Source organism: Aquila chrysaetos, chromosome 15 (genome assembly GCF_900496995.4).
Source record: "Aquila chrysaetos chrysaetos chromosome 15, bAquChr1.4, whole genome shotgun sequence".
Lineage (NCBI taxonomy): Eukaryota > Metazoa > Chordata > Aves > Accipitriformes > Accipitridae > Aquila > Aquila chrysaetos.
In genome coordinates, this window is record NC_044018.1 from 30,390,694 (window position 1) to 30,412,128 (window position 21,435).

The following is a 21,435-nucleotide window of genomic DNA, read 5'->3' on the forward strand; positions in this document are numbered from 1 at the left end:
ATCCCCGCCTTCTTCACGACGTTCCTCCCCGGCCATTGGCCGACCGCTCTCCTCACCTCTACTGGCCAGCCTACTGCCCATCCGCCCGCTCTCCGCCGCCGATTGGTTTTCTGACGCGGGGTGGGGCGCTGACCCTCTCCCCCCTTTCCCATTGGCTCTGCCGAGAGGAAGAGGCGTGCCCTCCGCCCCGTTCCTCTTCGCCGATTGGCTGAAACCCCTCTTAATCCCGCCCGCGCCAGGAGGGTTTGGTTGAGCCGCTGTTTGTGCGCTTGGGGGGCTGCGACGGGAGGGCCGGGCCGGGCCGGGCGCCGAGGTACCGGGGCCCGGGCGGGGCTTGGGGGCGTTTCGGGGGGTCTCGGGGATGGGGCCGGGCCGGGGGTGCGGAGGAGGGGGTCGGGTACCCCCAGGCCGAGCTGGGGCTGAGGTGGGGGAGGTCGGCCGCCGCCCGTTCTGGGGGAGGCCCAGGGCCCCGAGCTGCCCGCCCAGACTCCCCGGCCCCCGCTGTGGGGGTCCGCCGTTCCCTTCCTGTGGGTCGGGGTCCCGCACGACCGGGCTCTCCTCGGGAGGGGGCTGCGGGGGGGGGTGTCCCGCGTCCCGTTCCACCCTCCGTGTCAGCCAGGCTGGTGTATCGCGAGGCCGAGCCGTCCCGGTGGGTGCGGGCAGAGGGTGCGAGGCTCCGGAGAGGCCCCGGCTTTCGGCGTTGGGGCTGCCCGTCTCCCAGGCCGCCCTAACGGGACCCACGTCTGACGCTTTTTTCGACTCTCCCAGCGGTTTCCATGTCGGAGCCACGGCTCCTCCAGTAGCGGGGGCTTCCCCGGCATCTTCGCCCGGAGCTTGGGCTTCCTGAGCCTCGCCTGGTTCCGAGGAAATCCGCCGGAGGCGCTGACCCGTCCGTGGGTTTGGCTCCTGGGCTGTGGCTTCGGCCACCCTGAGGGGGGGAAAAAAGGGGGCAAGTGACCCTGTCCCCGGCACACAGGGTCTCAGTTGGGGCTGCCCGAGCTGGCGCCAAGCCCACCGGCACAGGGCGGGAGCTGCCCAAATCGGTGGAGGTTGGAGGGACCCGGCACTGTCGTGGAAGAGCGGATCGATAGATGCTGTTCTCCTCTCCAAGAAGCCGCCTGCCGGGCTCCTCTTCCAAAGGGCATCTCCGGCAGCTGTGCTGTCCCTGTCCCCCCCCGCCCCCAGCTGTGGGCGTCAGGCCAGGCCGGATCCCTCGAGTCCGTGCAGGACTCGCTGTTTGTGACGGGCACCTGCAGCGTCGGTGCCGGAGCGGGGCCTGGATCCCTCCTGGGAGGATGGGAAGCTTCGCCCGGGTGGCCTTGAGCCCGTGTCGGCACTATCTCAGCTGAAGCGTGGGGGGATGGCATGCGGCTGAGCAGGGCCGGAGCCTGTCCCTTGACCAGGGCTGTGAACCGGCTTTGCCGCGCGATGGTTCGTGTATGGCAGCTGTGACCGGCAGGCTTTATGTGCCACGTGGGTTGGGGGAGAGCTGGGTCTCCACCATCCTCTGTGGGAACTCACCGACACCTTCACGTCACCGAGCCGTCGGAGCTGGCTGAGTTGCAAGATCTTAATATTTCATTAAGGAAGGATACCTAACGATGAGAGCCATGGGATGACTTTGTACAATGCTCATTGGCCTGTACCGGCGCAGCTTTGCTCCGCGAGCCGGAGTTCTCTCAGCCCGAGCTGTCTGCCTGCATGGCAAAGGCTGGGCTCCCACCGTAACCAGGAGCCCTCCAGCACTGGCTGGGCGAATCCGCGGCGGGCCAAGCCCCCGCGCGCCTCTGGGTGGTTGCTCGAGTGCGATTGGGACATAGGAAAAGTATCGCTGGCAACAGGAAAGCAGTTAGCCCAGACGGGCTGTTGCAACCCTCCCCTGTGAAGGATGCCCCCTTCTCCCGAGCGCGGTTCAGCCAGTGCGGCCCTCGGTGTACTCGGCCGCGGGGGCTGGCAGGCCCGGTGATGCGGGCAGCCGGTGGTTGGGCAGGCGTGCGAGATGCTGCCTCCGAACGCTGCGTCCCGGCGGCACGAGAAGGCTGTGGGAGCATTTGGGATCCTGTTTGGGAAGGGCTGTACTGGGCGGCGTTTGGGAGGAGACGGAGCGAGGCGGCCTCAGACTCCCTGAACCTCGTCAGGCATCGGTCGACCCATTTGCCAGCGCGGGCACAGCCCTTCAGCCAGGGAAAGCCTCTGCTGCCGCGGCAGGGGAGGAGTGGATTCATCCTGGCAAGTTTTCTAGCTCCGCTCGTGGTTGTTGGTGCTTGCCGTGTCGCACCATAAATCTCGCTCAACCAGCAGCTAACAGTAATTGCTGGTGACACAAAAGCATGCCAAAAATAGCTGCAGACTTCTATAGATCGACGTATAGTCAACTTTCACCTGGTGCAGTGATGTTTTAGTGGGAATATCTGGTTGTTCCAGGGGTCTGTGGATCTTCTGAAGCCCAGGTTCGTCTGAAGGAAGCTGAATTCAGGTGGTTGTATTTTCCTTAATCCCTCATTGGAGCCCTGGTGTGGGCGGGATTTCATGCCACTGTGCTTTCAGCGTGTCTGTCCTGAAGCAGCTCCTGGGCAGGAGAAGTGGCTCCTTCCAGGGCCAGCCGTGCCTGGGCAGTGACTCGGGATCCTGCTGAGCAAAGTGGGGCAAGGACGGAGCCGTCCAGCCCTGGACATCAGCGGCTTGGGTGAGGACAGCCGAAGCCTTGGGGCTGTTTCTCCAGCAAACGCTGGAGTGCTCCCAGCAGCCGGTGGCTTCATGGGACAGTGATGGCTTCGTCCAGGAGCTCGCTCCATGCAGAGCTCTCCCTGGAGCTCCCACCTTGCTGTCCCGAGTAGGAGGATGAGGAGACCCACGCGATGCCGGGGGTCTGCAGATGGCCAGGATCCACATGGCTCCTGAGGTCCTGGAAAAGGTGACTTGGGCTTTGTGCCAAACGGCTGCCATCGGAGAGGTGTGGCATGAGGCCAGGTGCCTGGTGAAGCTGTTGCCAGTCCCTGCGGTCGGGGGTCCCGGCTGGTCCCTGTCTGTGTTGGGGCCTCACCGCTCACCTGTGCCGGGACCGTCCCCCTCCAAGCTGGAGCCTTTCGCCCGCAGTTGTGGGTGCCTGGCAGTTCGTCCCGTATAAATAAGCACAGAGTCTGTTCCAGGCACTTGCCATGAGGCTCCAGCTGAAGCTGCAGAGCAGGACAACGGTGGTGTAAATCCCCGGCAAGCGGGTGGTGGAGATCTAACAGCGTGGTGGTGCTGAGTTCCCCACGGGCTGAGCTCCTGCCTCGTGTCGTGGGACTGGGGCTGTGGCTGGGGTCTGTGTGAGCGCCCTCAACCTCTGCACCTGCCAGGAGCCTGGGCTGCTGCCGACATAGCAGTGGGGTGCAGCACAGCTGGGTGAGAAGAGCACTTTTGGCAGGGAAGTCACCCCGAGGAAGGAGGGAGCCAGGGCATGCTTGGGGCCAGCTTGGGAGCGAGGCTGTTGCTCCTGGCCTGCGGAAGGGACCGGCCCTGGCAGCGCCGGGCTCAGCTGGAGAAGGAAAGTGAGAACAGAGTTGGAGAGGGTGAGGCGGATCTCTTCCCAAAGCAGATTCCAGCAGCAGTTGCTTCGGAGCACAATATTGGCGAGGGAAGGAGCTGGTCTCGCTGGCAGAGGAAGGCCGAGGGCTGAGCTGCGGGTCGTGGCCATGCTGGGCTCGCACCGAGTCTGGGTGGCCGTGAGGTGCTGGGGCAGCTGCGGTGGCTGGTCCTGGTGAGGTGCAGCTGGGCTCTCCCTGACGCTTTGGGGTTCAAGGGTGGCTGGAGCTGAAACGATCGTTGTGTCCTGGTGCTGCTGCTGGAGCAGGTCCTGCTCCCTGCCCGGGCCTTGTCGTGGGCTGTGTTGCTGCTGGGATGGCGATTTCTGCTCAGAATAGTTGTAAATACTTGTAAAATCTTCAGCCCTGCCTCTAAGCTCGTGAGAGTAACGCTTGGCTGGAGTGATCCTGAACTTCATTCATGCCTGGCCTCATCCTGTGTGAGTTCTCCCGATGCCTTTCTGGATCAAACCAAAGAGAATTGGCAGGAGTCTGGCAGGCTGGGCTGCACCGGCTGCTTCCCGGCAGCTGCTTCCCGGCGGGTCATGCCGAGCCGTGCTTAGGATGCTGCCGAGGCCGCTGCCGAGGCCATTGCCGAGCCGTTCCCTCTCCCGAGCAGTGCCAGAGGAGGGAGGCAGCATTCCCTGTGCCCGGGCAAGTGTCGCACTGATGAGTTTGTGTTTCCAGGGCTTTGCTGCGCCTCGGGGGGAGGTGAGAGCGACCCCCTTCTCCTGGAGGGGTCTGGGAATGGCTGGGCCAAGGTCCGTGCTGCACAAGTGCTGTGGTTAGTGAGCGTTTCCTGCTGGGCTTGTCTGGCTTTAGCCCTGCTTACGTCTTCAGGCAGATGGGGAAGGGGAACTGGCAACAAACAACTTTCCGCTTGTTGGTTCTGGTCTCTGCAATCCTCGTCCAGTTGCCTGCCTGGCCCCGCCGGCGCAGACAAATCTCTGCTGCAGCCCCGCAACCTTGGGACTGGAGTGTTACAAGGGAGAGTGAGATTAGCTCCTAAAGAAAAATACAAATGCTGCATTCTCCCACTTTCTCTGGGCGTGTGAACCACAGAAGCCAAAACTCCGGCTGCCCAGTGACCCCCAGGTTTTGTCTCTTCTCTGAGTGCCCCTTCCCAGTGCCCACCCCCTCGGGCTTTGTGGAGCCGTGTTGTTCCGGATGCTGTGTTTGATCTCGCTGACACCTGGATTTGAGCGGGCAGCCTGCTCTGCGGGCAGGGATCGTGAGCGCCGGCTGCCTGTGGGGCAGCGGGCAATTCCAGCCCGGCAGAGCCGCCCAGCTGACGTCGTGCTGGTGCTGGTGCTGGTGGGGCGTGCGGCCGGCTGCCTGCGGCCGTGCTTTATCCTGGAGGGGGATACAGTCCACACCTCCAGCCAAAGTGGCTCTGTCAGACCCCTGCTGCTCAAGTCCAGCGTGGAAAACAAAGCGAAAACAGGGATTAAAAAAAACCAAACCATGGCTCAGGAACTTTAAGGCAGAGCTGGGGAGTTTGTTTCCAACCCCTCCTCCCAGCCGGCTGGCGGGGAGGCAGCCAGAGCTGTTGTGGCATCTCCCCCAGCTGCCGCATAAACAAGAGCGGTCCAGGCCTGGAGCTGCTCGCTGCCGGCCAGCCGTTCTCCTGCTGCCCCTTCCCCGCTGCCCCGGCTCGGGCTGCGTGGTGTGTCCTGGCCCGGGGGCTGCTCACCACGGCCGGGAGCGGGAGGGCTGGGAGGACTGCTGACTCACTCCCAGCCTCCTCGGCCGCGAGGATCCCGTCCGCCTGGCTCACGGATTAGCTCCTACCAACCGATTTACTGCTCCGTGAAATCCTTCTGGAACAGAGGCTCGGGGAGTGGAGCCGTGGCCTGCAGGTCTGCGCCACGTGCGGCAGCGGGGCGCCTGGGGAAAGACCCTGCGTGGGGGGAGAGACCCTAGGGAAAGACCCTGTAACGAGGAGCGTGTTCTAGCTTGAGGCGAGAAGAGTTTTCCCTGCTAAAGCTCGGCAAAGCCTGTCTCCGTGGACGTGGTACGGTCCCAGGGGGACGTGGGGGTATTGCACCGTGTGTGTTCAGCACGCCGACAACTCTCTCCTCCTTCCAGGACAGCCGAGTGGATCAAAGGCCAGCACCCTGCACCCTGCACCCAGCTCCGCGCGGACGCCTCGGTGCCTTCCCGGCTCTCCAGTTAACAGGGCGCTCGGCGCCAGCAGCACCCAGGCCATGACCAGCCGAGGAGCCGCCAGGCCAAACGGGCAGTCCCAAGCCAGTAAAATCTGTCAGTTCAAGCTGGTGCTGCTGGGCGAGTCGGCGGTGGGGAAATCCAGCCTGGTGCTGCGCTTTGTCAAGGGCCAGTTCCACGAGTACCAGGAGAGCACCATCGGCGGTGAGTCGGCGAGAGGCACCCGTCATGGGTAGTCCCGCACCCTCGAGTAATGCTGTCAGGAGCCCGCAGCCCCGTTGCCATGGCTTTGCCTTGCGCTGGTTTTATTTCCCGTTAAATATGAGCCCCTGTCGGGCTCCGAGCCCTTACCCTGCGGCCATGGTACAGCGACTAGGTGTGTGAGCGCTCGGCAGCTGGCGCTCCGTGTGCGAGCTGGGCTCTAGCCACAGTCCCCACACCTCGTCCTGTGGTCTTGTGGCTGGTGACGCCTCAGTGGACGCGGCGGTCCCTCGGCACAGGAGTCCTTGCCAATCCCCTGATAAGCACACTGCTTGCGCAGAGCAGCTGGGATTTTTTTCTCAGCAACCTGGGCTCCGTGTGACAAACGGGCTCGACTGACGGGCTCCTCCTCCACCCAGACGGTCCTGGAGCCGGCTGTGGAGTCGGGGTGCGCCCAGGTCCACGTCCCTTCTGGGGGTGCGGGGAGGGTTCCTGCCCACAGCGGGGGTGGCTAACGCGATGCTAACGCCGTCTGTTCCTCCCGACAGCGGCGTTCCTTACACAGTCTGTCTGCCTGGATGACACAACGGTAAAATTTGAGATCTGGGATACGGCTGGCCAGGAGAGATACCACAGTCTGGCCCCGATGTACTACCGGGGGGCACAAGCTGCCATCGTGGTCTATGATATCACCAACCAGGTAGGGTCCCCATCCGGGCTCCTCGGCTACCAGGCGTGAGGCACCTTGGTTAAACTGCCCGGGAGCGGCCCAGGGGTGGCTCCACTGGGGGCCGTCTCCTCGCGTGGAGTCGGGGGTGGCTCTTGCCATGGCGGGGGTCCCTCTAAGACACCCGCCTTGCAGCACAGCGGTGGGACGAGCCTTGAGTTCCCACCTCTGCTCCTAGGAAACATTTGCACGGGCGAAGACATGGGTGAAGGAGCTGCAGAGACAAGCCAGCCCCAGCATCGTGATCGCCCTCGCGGGCAACAAGGCTGACCTGGCCAGCAAACGCATGGTGGAATACGAAGTAAGTGTTGGCCCAAAGCTCTGCCGGGCTGGTGCGAGCTCCCTTGCCTGTCTCCCACCACGGGAGATGTGCTGGGGCTTCGGCTGCTGGACCCTCACCCGGCCGCTCGCGTTTCTTCCAGGAAGCACAGGCCTACGCAGATGACAACAGCCTATTGTTCATGGAGACGTCGGCCAAGACGGCGATGAATGTGAACGACCTCTTCTTGGCCATTGGTGAGGCTCCGCGAGCGGCTGGGGGGGCGAGGCTGGGGTCTAAGGGGGTCTGCTTGGGGTGCAGCTCCCCCTGTCCTCCCCGAGCTTTTTGGGAGGCTGAGCAGAGCTGGTGCCTGTCCTGCCCTCTGGTGAGCGTGGCTCCTCGTGGCCCGGCAGCAGCTGTGCCATGGGCTGCGGTGCTGCTACCGGGGCTGAGCACCAAGGCTGATGCTCAGTGCGAGAGCAGCTCAAGGGGAAACTGCTCTTTGCCCCTGGGGAAGCGCGTGGGCCTTGTCAATGCAGCCAGGGTGGCTTCAGGGTCTCTGCTGCGCTCGAGGCAGGGTCCTGCCGGGTCCCTTGGGCTACAGCAGCAGTGGGGCTGTGCTGCAGAGCGAGCCCCCGTCTCGCTCCCACCACCATCTTGCCTGTCTTCCCCCTCCAGCCAAGAAGCTGCCAAAGAGCGAGCCCCAGAGCACGAGCGGAGCGGCGGGCAGGAGCAGAGGCGTGGACCTGCACGAGCAGAGCCAGCAGAACAAGAGCCAGTGTTGTAGCAACTAAAGGGTGGCCTCCGCCAGCGCCCGCGCGAGAGGAAGAGCTAAGATATAACCTCCATCCCCGTCCACCACACCTCACCTCCATAACAGCACACCGAGAAACCCGTCTGAACCAAAACCCTCCCGAGAGCTCCCTCTAACTGCACTTTTTAATGCTTCAAGACCACCACCAGACACCCGTTACCACCATCCCGAAGGCAGTGGAACTAGATCAGCCGGGGACTTAACTTCCAAAAAAACAAACTCTTCTTCACTTTGTATTATAGGTGCAAATAGCGACCTAATATTCTGATTTCTCCCTTCATCTTCCTCCCTCTCCCACCTCCCTCTCTGCTTTGGTAAATCTGGGTTCCCGTTAACGTCTCTCCTTCCACCCTCCCCGTAGAGCTGGGGTGGGGAGAGACCCGAGGAGGTGGCAGCATCGGCCTCGGAGGTTCACGTTGTGGCGAACCAGCTGGAACCAGAGACCTCTGGAAAGCACGGGATTTTTCCGAGGGGGTCTGTCATGGATTTCTTTTTAATCCCCCCCCCCCCCCCCCGCCGCTCCTGTTTCTTCTGTTTGGCTGGGGGGGGGGGGGGGGGGGGGAAGGAAAGCTGCAGTGTCCTTAATTTCTTCCTAGGTGGCCTTTTTTTGCTGGAGGATAGGAAGTGCCTGGGGGCTTTTTACGGGGGAGGGGGGGGAATGGGGGGGGGGGGGGGGAGGGGAGCACTGATTGCCGTGAAGCCACCACCGGCGACCCTTCCCCGCCACTCCACCTTTGCCCATAGAGCCGTTGCGCGTCACTGCTGCGGCCGCCCCACGAGCCACATCCCTCCGGTGATCCCGACGCGGTCGGGGTGCGAGCGGCCGCGCTGGCGATGTCGAACCCGTCAATCTCTCCTCTCGCTCCGCGGTTTGTCCCCGGGGCTGGCGGCAGGCGAGGGGTGTCTCTGGTTTGCACTTTAGTCGTGGAAATGTCCCATTAAGATGCACCTTGGTTTTTTATTTTTCTTTCGGTCCGGTTGGGCCCAAGCCTTTGGGGGCGGTGGAGGGGGAAGGAGGCACCGTGCTGATTTAGTTTTGCTTCTGCTTTCCCAAAGGAGCTTTTTTTGGCTGGAGAAATCCTTGGTCATGGTGCGGCCACGCTCGGGAGAGTCAGGATGTTACCGGGCGCTGTCGGTCGATTGGTCCCAGTAGTGGAGTGGAGGGGCCCCACAGAGACCCCCCCCTCTCTCCGGGGAGGGGGGCAGAGAGGCAGGTAGCACCCCTGGGTGATGCGCAGGCGACTCTGGTCAGGGTGCTGTGGGACAAGGGGACACCCCAAAGCGGGGACACCCCAATGCGGCAGCATGTCTGCGGAGGGCAGCACCGCCTGCGCCATGGGTCCCAGCACCGCAGCTGGTGTTTGCCCAGCCAAGGCTGGATCCTGTCGCTCCCAGCACCTGCCCAGGAGCACCCCGCTCTGTCTGTGGGGCTTTGGGGTCAGGCCAGGCTTCCTCCCCCCCTCTGCCCCCATCCCGGGGGTCCTGCTTGCAGGGTGGGGGGCTCTGGGGAGCCCCCAGGGCCGTGGGTCAGCGTGGGACCCGTTTGCTCCCGGGGCTGTGGCTGTGGGGCGGAGGGACCCGTCTCATATGAAGCCTCCCCACTGGCCCCTGCTGTGGGGCAGCTCCCCCCCACCCCTAAGGAGGGTCTGGCTTTACTTGCACCCCTTGGCAGAGTTGGTGCCGCCATGCTGCACCGGTGCTGGCAGAGCCTCATGCTGCAGCATGGGCGACGGTTGTGTCTTCTCTTGTGCCGGGGTCTGGCTGACAGAGCCCCCCCACCGAATCGGTGACTTGTATTTAACCAGGGACTGTGCCTAGCAGGGCTGGGGACCCCATTTCCCCCACCACGGTGACCCTAACCCTCCCAAGACCCCCCCAGCCCATGCTGGCAGCCCCAACTCTCCCCCCACCATCTTCTGGCCAAAGCCCTGGACCAAATGGGGACACTGCAGCTTTTCTCACTCTTTTTTTTTTTTTTTTTTCCTTCTTCTCTGATAATTATTATTTTTTTTTTTTTTTTTTGGCTTTGAGAAAGCTCCTCCATTGCATTTAAATAACAATCATGGTAACAGAAACTCAACCCTTGGATTTACCGCTCTGTTTAATGGAAGTAAAACCAAACAGCAGGAAAAGGAAAAGGGGGGGGGGGGGGAAGAAAAACAACCCTCTGTGTGCTCAGGGAGGGATTTGGGAGCGGGGGGGGGATTGAATTGGTCACCCCTTCCCCCGGTTGTTGGCACCGGGCAGGAGCCGGAGCCGTCGCAGAGCGACAGCTCCGGCTCCTGCCCGGTGCCAACAACCGGTGTGAGGCCCCAGCCCTGCCCTGATAACGCTTATCAGAGCTGCCAGCTGGGCGGTGGCCCGCGGAGGGGGGGGGGGGGAACGGGCCGGACCCCGGTTGCCTACGGGGAAAAGTCGGGGCGGGTGGGGGGGTGGGCCGCTGGTGGTCCCGCTGGCCCTTTAAATCCGACCGGCCGTTGCCCCTTTAAGTTGCCCCTTTAAGGGTGATGGACGCCCCCCTCCAACCGTAGAGGCTGAAGCCACGCCCACGCAGCCCCCCTGCTGGCACGGGAGGGGGCGTGGCCGGAGGGATCGTCCCCCTCCCCTTGAGGCCACGCCCATCGCCCCTCTCTTAAAGAGGCAGAGACGGGCGGGAGGTCGTGCTACCGGAGCCGCAACGCAGGTGCGCGGCGGGGTGAACCGGGACCGGGATGGGGCTTGGTAGGACGGGGGGGGGGGCACCGGAGCGAGGAGACGGGGAGGAGCGGGGATGCCCCACGCAGGTCCCTGGTGCCCGCTTTTCCCCGGGGCCATGGGAAGCTTCACCCGCTACCGCTTCCCGGTAACGGTGCCCGGTGTCCGGTGCCCGCCCCAGCCACTCTCTCCCGTCCAGGTACCGCCGCGATGCTGCTGCTCCGAGCCGTCGCCGGGCGCAGGTAGGAACGGCCCCGTCGGGGGTCCCCGCAGACCCCGGTGCCGCCCCCCCGTCGCCCCCGGGCCGGTGTCAGCTCCGCTCTCCCCGCAGGCTCCCGCCGCTGCCGCTGCCCCGCCGCGGCTGCTCCCGGTTGCCCCCCGGTAGCCCGGCCGCGGGGGGACGCCGGGGGGCGGCCCCGGTTCTGGCGGCGTTGCTGGGCCTCGGAGCCGTCCTGGCCTATGGAGAGCGGCGGAGGAGGGTGAGCGGGAACGGGGCGGGGGGGGGACGGGGACACCGGCGGTGGGAGGGGGGGGGAGGAGCACCGGAACGGTGAGGTCCCGGCACTGGCGGGGAGGTGCTGAGTCCCGGGAGGGCAGCACCGGGATGCCCCGGTTCTCCAGGGAGGGGGGGGATGCTCCTGGGTCCTTTTCTGGGATGGGGATAGCAGGGACCGGCTGAGTCCCCCGGCGGGGGGGCAGCACCGGGATGCCCGGATCCTCCGGGACACCCTGTCCCCTGGTCCTTCTCTGGGATGGGGACAGCAGGGTCCAGCTGGGGGGCCGCTGGGGGTGCCACATCCCCCCCCGCCAGCTGCAAGTCACCGCACCGGGGTGCCGGTTTTGGGGGGAGACCCCAGGGTCCTGGCACGGGCAGGGGGTGGAACGGGGGCACCCCCCCACCCCGGGGAGGGGGCACTGGGTGCAGCATTCCCCGCTGACGGGGCCGGGGTCCCCCAGGGCGCCCAGGCGGCCCAGGCCACCCCCGTCCCCCGTTACCCCCTGTACACGCGGGAGGAGGTGGGGCGGCACCGCTCCCCCCAGGACCGCATCTGGGTGACCCACGGCACCGAGGTCTTCGACGTCACCGACTTCGTGGAGCTGCACCCTGGGGGGGCCGACAAGGTGCTGCTGGCGGCCGGCGGGGCCCTGGAACCCTTCTGGGCCCTCTACGCCGTCCACAGCCAGCCCCACGTCCTGGAGCTGCTGCGGGAGTACAAGGTGGGGGAGCTGAGCCCCGAGGAGGCGCTGCCGGCCCCTGACGCCACCCAGGACCCCTTCGCCGGGGACCCCCCCCGGCACCCCGGGCTGCGGGTCAACAGCCAGAAGCCGTTTAACGCGGAGCCGCCGGCGGAGCTGCTGGCCGAGCGCTTCCTGACGCCCAACGAGCTCTTCTTCACCCGTAACCACCTGCCGGTGCCGGCGGTGGATCCCGGCTCCTACCGGCTGCGGGTGGAGGGGCCGGGGGGCCAGGCGCTCTCGCTGTCGCTGTCCGAGCTGCGCAGCCGCTTCCCCAAGCACGAGGTGACGGCCACGCTGCAGTGCGCCGGCAACCGCCGAGCCGAAATGAGCCGCGTCCGCCCCGTCAAGGGGCTGGCGTGGGACATCGGGGCCATCAGCACGGCCCGCTGGGGCGGCGTGCGGCTGCGCGACGTCCTGCTGGACGCCGGCTTCGGCGAGGAGCGGGAGGGCGAGTGGCACGTCTGCTTCGAGGGGCTGGACGCCGACGCCGCGGGGGCCACCTACGGCGCTTCCATCCCCTACGGCCGCGCCGTCAGCCCGGCCGCCGACGTGCTGCTGGCCTACGAGATGAACGGCGAGGAGCTGCCCCGCGACCACGGCTTCCCCCTGCGCGTGGTGGTGCCCGGCGTGGTGGGCGCCCGCAGCGTCAAGTGGCTGCAGCGCGTGGCCGTCAGCCCGGCCGAGAGCCCCAGCCACTGGCAGCGGAACGACTACAAGGGCTTCTCCCCCTGCGTGGACTGGGACACGGTGGACTACACGACGGCGCCCGCCATCCAGGAGCTGCCGGTGCAGTCGGCCATCACCCACCCGCGCCCTGGCGCGGCGGTGCCGGAGGGGGAGCTGACGGTGAAGGGCTACGCCTGGAGCGGGGGCGGGCGGGAGGTGGTGCGGGTGGATGTCTCGCTGGATGGCGGCCGGACCTGGCGGGTGGCACGGTTGACGGGCGAGCGACCGGTGCCGGGGCGCGCCTGGGCCTGGGCACTGTGGGAGCTGCAGGCGCCGGTGACGGCGGGCGCCGAGCTGGAGATCGTCTGCAAGGCGGTGGACAGCAGCTACAACGTGCAGCCCGACACCGTGGCGCCCATTTGGAACCTGCGCGGGGTCCTCAGCAACGCCTGGCACCGCGTCCACGTCACCGTCAGCCGCTGACCGTCCCGGCAGCTTTCCCCGCTCGCCCGCGGCTGCTCAAAGGTCGCCGCTTTTTACAGCCCCCGACGTGTGAAAGTGGCTCCATAAAGATTGCGCAGTTTTATGGACTCGGCCGTTTCCTGGGGCTGCGCCGCTGGAGCGGGAACTGGGGGGGGTGGAGGGGGTGGCCCTGGGGGACCCCCACAGCCCCCCCCGGCCCTACAGACTGGCTGCCCCTCTGCTGTGGGACCCCTCTGTCCCCAGGTGACCCTGGGACCCCATGACCCTGTATAACCCCCTGACCCTCTGGGACCCCCCCCACCCTATGGGATTCATGCCGTGACCCTCCAGCCCCCGGGACCCCCCCCCCCCGCCAGACCCTACAGCCTCCCTATGGGACCCCCACTCCCCCCCAGGCCCTGTACAGCCCCTCCAGGCCTCCTGACCCTACGGACCCCCGGCCCTGCGGCCTCCCTGCCCCGAGGGGACCCCCTGGCCCCAGGGGCACCCCCCCCCCCCCGGTACCGGGCCCCTTGGGGCCGCTCTCGAGCGACCCTGGGTGGTCTCCTGGGGGGGTCCCAGTGAGCCCAGGGGAGAGGGGGGGTCCCGGTACCTCTCGGTGCGTCGCCGTTCCCGTCCCGTGATCCCGTCCCTGCCGTATCGGTTATCGATTACTGGCTATCGGCTATCGATTATCGCCCCCGCTCAAGCCCCCACCCCCCCTCCGCCCCCGGGTCCATCGATGCCCTCGTCGCTCTCCCCTCCGCCTCGGCGCTCCGCTGCCCCTCCCTGAGTAGCCGGCGATCGCTCGATGTGCCGGCGCTCGGCTGAGCCCCCCGTGCCGGCCCATGGCGGCAGCGCGGCGCCCCCCCCCCCCCCCCCTCCCGGCGGCTCGAGGGCGTCGGCGTTCGGCTGCGCGGCCTGGCTGCGCGCGGGGGCCGGAAGTGGCTCGGGGCGGGCGGGGGGGCCCGGGCCCTCCTCAGGTGAAGCCGCCGCCGATGGAGCCGCCGCCGCCGCCGAGCCCCTGACCCCCCCCCCCGCCGCTCCCCCACCCCCCGTGGCCGGGCCGGGCCGGGGGGGCCCCTTCCCGAGCCCCGCCGGTGAGAGGGGGGGGCTGTCGGGGGGGGGGGGGAAGCAGCTGGGCCGGGGGCCGCTGTCCGGGGCGGGGGGGGGGGGGGGTCTGTCAGGGGGTGGGAGTGATCGGGCTGGGGGAGGGGGGTGTGACTAGGTTGGGGGACACGACTGTGTAGGGTGGGGGCTGATGGAGGGCAGTTGGGGCTGTGGGTCAGGCTGGGGGGGGGAGTCGCCGTGGGGGGGGGGGGGCTGCGGGAGGTGGCGGGGGTCTCTTCTTGGGGGGGGGGGGGACTGGCTTGGAGTGGGGGGAGCGTGAGCTCTTGCCTGGGGTTGTCCGCCTGCGGTGGGCTCGTGTCTCGCGGAGGGGGGGGGTGTCGCGGTTTTGAGTGGGGTCTGTACCGTCGGGGGGGGGGGCAGGGAGCAGGAGGCGTTTTGGGGAGGTGTGAGGCCCCCCCGCGGGGGGCTGCTGTGGCGGCGGGTGCCAGGGGCTGCACCCCGGGGTCCCGAAATCTTCCCTGAGCCCCTTTTCCCAGGACAGCTGAGGGGCTGGAGCCGGCCCGGGATGCGGCGGGGGGGTCCCTCCTTGCAGGGGTGCAGCCCTGAAACTTGGGCCGCTCCGGAGGATGAGGGGGCTGGAGGAACCTCGCCTCCCTGGCTGGGACCCGGCTGTGGGGGACATGGGGGGGACCCCACCTCGGTGCTGGAGCAGCGCGGTTGGTGAAATGACGTTTCTGGGAGACAAGGGGCTTCACTGGAGGGATGGTGTTCGGGGCTGTTGCAGTCCCGGGGAGCCCCGCTGAAGTTCTTCTGCCTCTTCTGCGTCCCTCTTCTGTGGAGGGATGCCTGCCTCCCTCCCTCCCTCTGTGTTTGGGATCGTTTCCCTCCCCTCCCTTCTCCCCTTCTGTTTTTGGAATGTCAGGTTTTGCGAGGGGTGTTTTGGAGGACGTTGCTTTGGGGTTTTAGGGTGAGCCTCTTCTGAGCGCTTTTACTCCTCTGTAACACACCTGTGCCGGTGGCTCCAGGGTCAAGGTTGCTGCGGGCGCCACTTTTCGGGTGAAGCTGTTGGCTCCAAGCAGAGTTTTCCCAATCAGCCTGTAAATGCTGGAGCCTCCTCTTTGGTTGTGCAACGGGGATGCTCAGATGCGGGGTTCGCCCCCTGTTTTTGTGTTGCCCAGCCGGTGTCCCCCCAGTACTCCCCTCTGCCCCCCCCCCCCCCCCTTACCGATTCTGCAACAGCTCTGGAGAGTTTCCCCGGGCAGGAGGGGCTGCGCCGTTCTCCCCCCTGCGCGGGCAGGCACCAGGACGGGCAGCGTGTGGCTCTGGCAGCTCCACGGAGCCTGCAGGGAGGAGCAGAGAGGGGGTACGAGTTCCCTAAAGCGTCCCGGGTGCTGTCTGGCTCCGTTCCTGTTGAACCCCTCCTGACGAGAAGCTGCAGTGCCAACGACCGACTCGTTTTGCTGGTAGAAAGCAAGAATGCATTTGTCATCAGTCCCAAACAGGGACTTTGTGCCGATGCCCTGCCCTGGCACCCAGTGCCCCTGCAGGGATTGCCGAAGGGGACCCAGAGACCCTGGGACGCGGGAAGAGGCAGTGGTGGCTCTGGGGAAGCTCTTGGGCAGAAGCTGCTGCTGGCAGCCTGGCTGTAAACTTGTCTCTGCTCGTGGTTGCTCAGCTCCTGGGTACGTGGGGCCTGCGCTGCGAGAACAGGGGGACTTCCTCGGGCACCAGCGCTTTGGACAGGCAGCGTCCCTGCGCTGTGCTTTGTGCCCAGCGAGGCCGGTGTCCATGGGGCGAGGGCGGTGTTGTCCAGGAGAAGCTCGCAGATACCTTCTCACCACGTATCGGGGTCCCGGTTTGGACAAAATAGGGAGCGTCTGCATCTGCCAGGTCGCACCCCGTGCCCCTCGGCTCAGGCGGAGGCTGTGCCTGGGGTGGGGAAGGGTGAGCTGTGTCCTGCGGCAGAGCTGGCAGGGACGGGATAATGATTTTTGGCCTCATCTTGGCTTGTGCTTCCAAGGACTCAAGGAAACCTGAGCGGCCTCAAAGAGCCGACGTGACAGACGGGGCTCGGGAGCCCTTGTGAAGGTGTCAGTGTTCCGAGGAGCTGGGGAGCCAGCGAGCTGCAGGGCTCCGGAGCGTTGGTTCTGTTTGCGCAGCAGCGGCTTGTGCTCCCGAGGGGAATTACGGGAACGGCGGGGGCCGATGTGGTCTCTGCGCCTGAGGACGGAGCGGGGTTATCCGAGGGCAGAGGACCAGGACAGGCGCGAGGAGGGAGCATCCAGCAGAGGATTAATTTTTCTCCGCTCTCAGTGGATCAGTTCCACTTAAAACGCGTGTGAGCGTCGTTAGGGAAGTTGGGCTGCAAACGATAGCATTGAAAGTGCAGCACAGCTTCGCTTCCTAAAGGCCAGGGCATCTTTCCTGCTGTCTGTAACTGTCTGTCCATCCAAGTAAGCGCTGAAGAAGGAACTTCTCTTTCCTGCTTTCGCTGCCGGGGCAGTCTCCTGAAACGTCTTTTCATCTTTTGTAGGCTCAGCGTCGTTGCTCACGGTTATTATTTATCCATGTTGTGGTGATGCCCAGAGGGCACAACACGGGTTTAGATGCTGAACAAAGACACGGTAGAAGACGGCCCTCGGTTTGCTTTGAATTAAAACTTCGCTGAAGTCGCTGAATCTCGGGAGCGTGTTTAAGATGAGGAATTTTACATTTTACACTGTGCTGGTTTATAGTGCTTTTTCCATCAGCAGGCTTTTAAACGAATTTATGTCAATGAGCAGGCAAGGCTCGTGTCCTGTCGTGTTAGCGTTAGGAGCGGTTCCAGCGGGGAGGAGCTTCTCCAGGCGGTGAATATTAGTGACAAATAACATCCCCGCTTCGATGGGAGACAGCGCTTGGCGTCTCACCTGCCCGCTGCTGGACCTCGCTTCGATCTCTGGTCTGGATCCTCAGAGGGTTTTCTCTCTCTCTTCCCCTGTTTTATTTATAAAAAGGACGGAAATTGCAGCTGTGCTTGCTCAGTTCTTGGGTTAAGGCACCTGAAGCGCAGGCGTTCTCTAGGAGATGGTCTCCAGTCAATACCCTGTGATGTCACAGGAGGTGATATCAAACCCATCTTTGTGGTTTAGGACCCCGCTGTGAGGCCAGGCTCATGCAGACGGCTGCAGTGGCCGCATCAGCTCTGCTGGTGGTACAAGTCCCAGCGTCAGTGCTTAGCAGTGGGGTGTAGGAAGTTTTTCTTCCCATCCCTAAAGCAGTAACCTAAGAATATTCCTGTTGCCTCTCTCCCACCAGCGCTGCACGGTGTTGCTTCGCTCCAGTGTAGCCTTGATTATAAATGTCGCAGGAGATGAAGGGTCTCGTCTCTCCCCAGCTCAGTGGTGAGGAGCTGTCAGCTGCTGTCCTCCAGCCGCAGCATTGCACTGAATCACTTTTTTTTTTTTTTTTTAGCAATGATGCTTCATCTTATTTAATAATATATTTCAAAATATGGAAACAATGGCAACTATTTTATAATGGATAAAACATGTCACAACCCTTTAATTTTTGCTTTTGAAAGGCGGCTCCATTCACTTCTGCCTCTGTTGAACTGCTTGAGCCAGGGTCTTCCCCAGTGACGGCAGACACGCGGCAGAGCTGCTTTCTCGGCATTGAAATCGGGGACGCTTGCGGGATGGGGGGGTTCTCCGTGAAAGCAAGGCTTTCCCCTGCGCTGGGTTTTGAAGTGTTTCCAATGACACAAACTTTTGGGTTTTTTGAGCAGATAGTTTCTTCAGCGAGCTTCTGTTTGCAGCAAAGGTGGAAAAAAAGTCCTCATGTTGGAAAATAAATGGCAGCTAATGGAAACAATGGTTGGGAAAAAGAAACTGCGGGGACCTTTACAGCGCTTACTAATTCTTACCCCGACAGGAGGCCTGAAGATGTTCGCCCCAAGCATGTCTTCCCCCTGCATGTGCCGCTTCTCTTCTCGCCACGGGCTCGCTGCTTACGGCGATGCCGGTCTTGCCAACGCCGAGCCGAGCTGTCCCGCAGCAGGTCAGCGGGGAGACGGGAGGCAAAACTCACTACAGAGAGAGATGCAGTGGTGTTTGGGAGGCGTTTGGTGCAGCAGAAGCTGAGGAAGGCTGGGACCTGGGTGTCTGCGCAGCGGGCACCTTTCGGGAAGCAATCCCTGCCTACAAGCCATGCTGCCGGACCAGCAGAGAAATGGGTCAGACTGAAGGGTTTTGACATTTCTGGTTGGTTTCTGTTCGAGTCTGGCAGGAGCTGTGTATTTACCCTCTGTGGGGGCTGATGTTGTAATCTTAAAAATAATCTTGGTGTTATTGGGCTGGGGTGTCTTTTCCTGCCGTCGTGGCGTCTGGAGGTGGAGAAGCGTTTTGCTGCTGGTGCCGAGCGTTAGGAGTCGTTTCACAGATCTTGAGGTATAACCAGAAGCACTGGGGAGAAATTAAGAGGGGAAGAAAATAGGGTGGCTTTCCTAATGACTGCAAGGCTAATAGGGGTTAAAATGGGCTCCAGAGGGAGCTGATGGGAGCCCTGCTTTGGAGGGTGTGTGGAAGCAGCTGGCGGGCTGGGCTGGGTGGGATCTAAGGGACTTGTTCCGTCTCTGGGATATTTCTGCCATCCCAGGAATAAGCAAAGCCCCGGCCCTCCTCCCGGTGCAGGAGGGTCACCCAGGCCCGGCCTTCTTCAGAAGCCTCTTGTTATTAGTGCAAAGGACATTCACAAATTGCATCATGCTGAAATGGAGGTTTTTTTAAATTGGGCTAGTTCTGAGGACTTTTTTTTTTTTCCTTGAGTGTTGCCACTCAGGGAAAAGTCCTTATTTCAGAGGGGAGGAGAGCATCGAGCAGCGCTGAAGGCGCTCTGCTCTAATTTTAGTGCGCTTCTCTCTCCGATTCCCAAGTTGACAATCACACCTGAAAGCTGGGATGAAAGTCCAGAGACGGAGACGTGCTCTCTGTGCCCGACGGTCCAAAGCGTGGAGGTTTGTCCCCGGTCCGGGTCCTCGCCACGCTGCCTGACCCAGACCTCCCTCCGGAGAGAGGACGAACGCCGTGCTGCGGGCTGGGGCTCTACTCCGAGGGGGATTGGTGAGGGGTTGCCCTTCTTTGTGGAGATGGAGGGTGGCCATTAGTGGTGCTGAGGGGGAGCTCGGAGGCGGCTGGTGTCGCTCCCTGTTGTGCCGGCACCGAGCAGGGACGAGCCAAAGCCGAGTCCTTGGAAGCAGCCCCTTTCTCCCGGGGATGTGTTTTCACCCAGTCCGTGACATGCGGTTTTGCCAGTCCGGCTGCACAGCCTTTTTGCGGTGCTTTTCAAAATTAAAAGGACTCTGGGAACAAACGACATGCAGAACCATTTTCTAGCCAAAGGTTAATTATGGGCCATCGTTACTGCAGAGCTGTAGGTTCTTGCGAGCTAGGTGCTTTTTTTAATTTGCAATTTTGTAAATTGCAATTCCTGCTTGTGAAGGCCTCACACTCAGCCAAAATTAAGGAAAATAACTGCTGACACGTGGCTCGGGGCTCCTGAAATGCTCCCAATGTTTTTCTCTGGGTCCTCTTTTAAAATACAAAGGAGCGAGGAATCAATCTCTTTTATTGCACATCATTCCGTTAACATTAATGAGACCGCGTGCATGAGTAGGAAGTGGGAGTTACAGAACTGGCTCCTCAACTCAATTGTGTTTGGCTGATTATTAGCTGATTACTTTGAGGGAAATTAATTTCTCGTTCTCACTCCTCACTGTCTGCTGCCTGTGGTTTAGGGAGGACACCGGGGTCCTGCTTGTGCCTGGCCTCAGCCACGAGTCCGGGGTGGGACGGGTCCCTGGGAGGCGGCGAGGGGTTTGGGAGGGGGCGATGCTGGCAGCTTTCCATGCTGTGTGTTCACCTGTGGTGCGCATCGGACCATCACTTGGTGCTTGTTTGTTTGTTTAATTTTGTATTTTCAAGGGCTTCTGCAGAGTACAGGAGAGAAAGGGCTTTCTAAATAAAATTGATTTTTATTAGCGCGTTGCTGTGCCCTTTGTGCAAAGCAGACAGATCTCTGAGCGAGTGTGCGTAACGCAGAAAAGCAAAATTACGAGTTCAACAAAAATAAAGCCGCAGGATGCATTTTAAACCACAGTTCCTGTGTAACCCAGTGCTTGAGAGAGAGATTTCAACCTAAATTATTTTCATCTCATGAAATTAACGGCCACCATGGGGTGGGAAGGGGAACTCTGAAGTGCTTGGCTTTTCCTTCGCTGTCCAGGCTGGGAGACTGCCATCCATGCCAGCGTGTCCTCTTCCGTCTGGGTGACACAGATGGCAGGGAAGGGAATAGCGGAGGTGTTACAGCACTAGCCCATGTGCTTCCTTATTCTGCGCAGCCCCTGTAACCAATGTAAATTCCCACGGGACCTGTGGCAGCCCGGGATACGAGGCACTTTTTACGTGCAGGTTTGGAGCAGGTCTGGGAGTCTGCATCCTGCTGCCGACGGGGAGATCGGAACTGGGTGTCTCCATCTCCCCGGTCAGGCTTCGGGACCTGCAGCACCGGGATCCTGGGTACCAGTGATGGAGGGGGGGGTCCTCACCTCGCTGGCCTGTCACCAAACCGCACGGGGATGGCTGGAAAAACACGCTGGGTGGGACCTGCCACAGGGTATCACTGGGCTGGACTGGGTGTATACTGGTATACTTTCAGCTGGTGAAAGCCTCCCCGAAAGCAGCGAGCCCCTGTGTGAGGTCTGCAGTTAAGTGGAGCACAGTGAGAGCATTTCTTCTTAATTAACATCAAGCAAGTCATCAGGTCCGATGGGGTGATAAGCCCAGCCTAATGTGCCTTGTCCGCATCTGTACATATCTCAAGTGGTGTGTTGCCAGGAGCAAGACTTGTGCAACTTAGTTCATTCAAGAAGCAGTTGTTGTTTAAAAATCTGCTTTTAAAAGGAGCACCCTCAGAAGGGAGCGACTGATTTCTTTGAGCCTGGAAAAGGTACCAAGGTCCCCTAGAAAGCCTCGCTGTCTGCAGTGTATCGGCTGCTTGAGAAACAGAGGGGGAAATGAACAGCGTTGCTGCTGCTTGTGTGTGCTCACAATCTGCAAATCACGTTGATTTTCCTTCTTAAGGAGACGATTCATCTCCACAAATTACCGCTTTTTTTAATTGTTCTCTGCAGCAAACGCTCTGTTTCCGACCCTATCAACTGCCAATTAGAGCCTGCCCTAAACAGCAAAACTCCTGTTTCTAAAACTGGGCTCATTTTGTTTTTTAAACAGCCAGTGTAATTGACAAATAAAAGCCATTTGAATGTATAAAATGTTCATTATCTCCGTGGGGTGCCGAGCAGCAAAATATAAGGCAGATTTCCCTTTTATTTTGGTGTGGTTGTTGGAACGGCTGTTGCGAGGCTGCTCGGCAGAGCGTGGTACGTTAGCATTCGGTCTCGTTGCCCAAAACCCCGATTCTTTTCATTGATAAAATGAAGCCATGTGCTTTGGCTATGCACGTCCTGCGCTCAAGACTTCATCGCCCTGCTGCCGTGTCTGGCGTGAGCACGTCGGTTCCCAGCAGCAGC

General features: G+C 62.4%; 3 protein-coding genes across 9 annotated transcripts in view; all 3 read left to right on the top strand.

Moving 5' to 3' along the window:
- Window positions 1-199: 199 nt before the first annotated feature.
- On the top strand, window positions 200-9,813 carry RAB5B (RAB5B, member RAS oncogene family). 2 transcript variants are annotated; one of them, XM_030036957.1, is made up of 6 exons: window positions 200-313; window positions 5,655-5,936; window positions 6,482-6,633; window positions 6,839-6,961; window positions 7,083-7,176; window positions 7,598-9,813. In XM_030036957.1, exons 2-6 carry the CDS (start codon window positions 5,774-5,776, stop codon window positions 7,711-7,713), a joined length of 648 nt encoding a protein of 215 aa, XP_029892817.1. In that variant the 5' UTR covers window positions 200-313; window positions 5,655-5,773; the 3' UTR covers window positions 7,714-9,813. The 2 variants fall into 2 exon arrangements, with proteins under 2 accessions (XP_029892817.1, XP_029892818.1); XM_030036958.2 differs by lacking the exon at window positions 200-313 and adding an exon at window positions 4,716-5,580.
- A 294-nt stretch (window positions 9,814-10,107) lies between these two features.
- Window positions 10,108-12,922, top strand: SUOX (sulfite oxidase). Of its 2 annotated transcripts, XM_030036922.2 has the most exons (4): window positions 10,108-10,416; window positions 10,627-10,669; window positions 10,759-10,906; window positions 11,385-12,922. In XM_030036922.2, the coding sequence occupies exons 2-4, from the start codon at window positions 10,638-10,640 to the stop codon at window positions 12,813-12,815; spliced, it is 1,611 nt and encodes a 536-aa protein (XP_029892782.1). In that variant the 5' UTR covers window positions 10,108-10,416; window positions 10,627-10,637; the 3' UTR covers window positions 12,816-12,922. The 2 variants fall into 2 exon arrangements, with proteins under 2 accessions (XP_029892782.1, XP_040984866.1); XM_041128932.1 differs by having other exon boundaries at window positions 10,108-10,669.
- Window positions 12,923-13,713: 791 nt separating this feature from the next.
- The window catches only part of IKZF4 (IKAROS family zinc finger 4), a 31,593-nt gene continuing 23,871 nt past the window's right edge, over window positions 13,714-21,435 (top strand). Inside the window, exon 1 of one of the 5 annotated variants that reach the window (XM_030036913.2) lies at window positions 13,714-13,894. Coding sequence is in view for 3 of the 5 variants with exons in the window: in XM_030036917.2 (XP_029892777.1) it covers window positions 17,862-17,903 (42 nt within the window). In the remaining 2 variants the exon portion in view is untranslated. Of the gene's footprint in view, window positions 13,895-14,288; window positions 17,904-21,435 lie in introns of those variants that run through there. The other 4 variants (XM_030036916.2, XM_030036917.2, XM_030036911.2 and 1 more) reach the window with 4 other exon arrangements.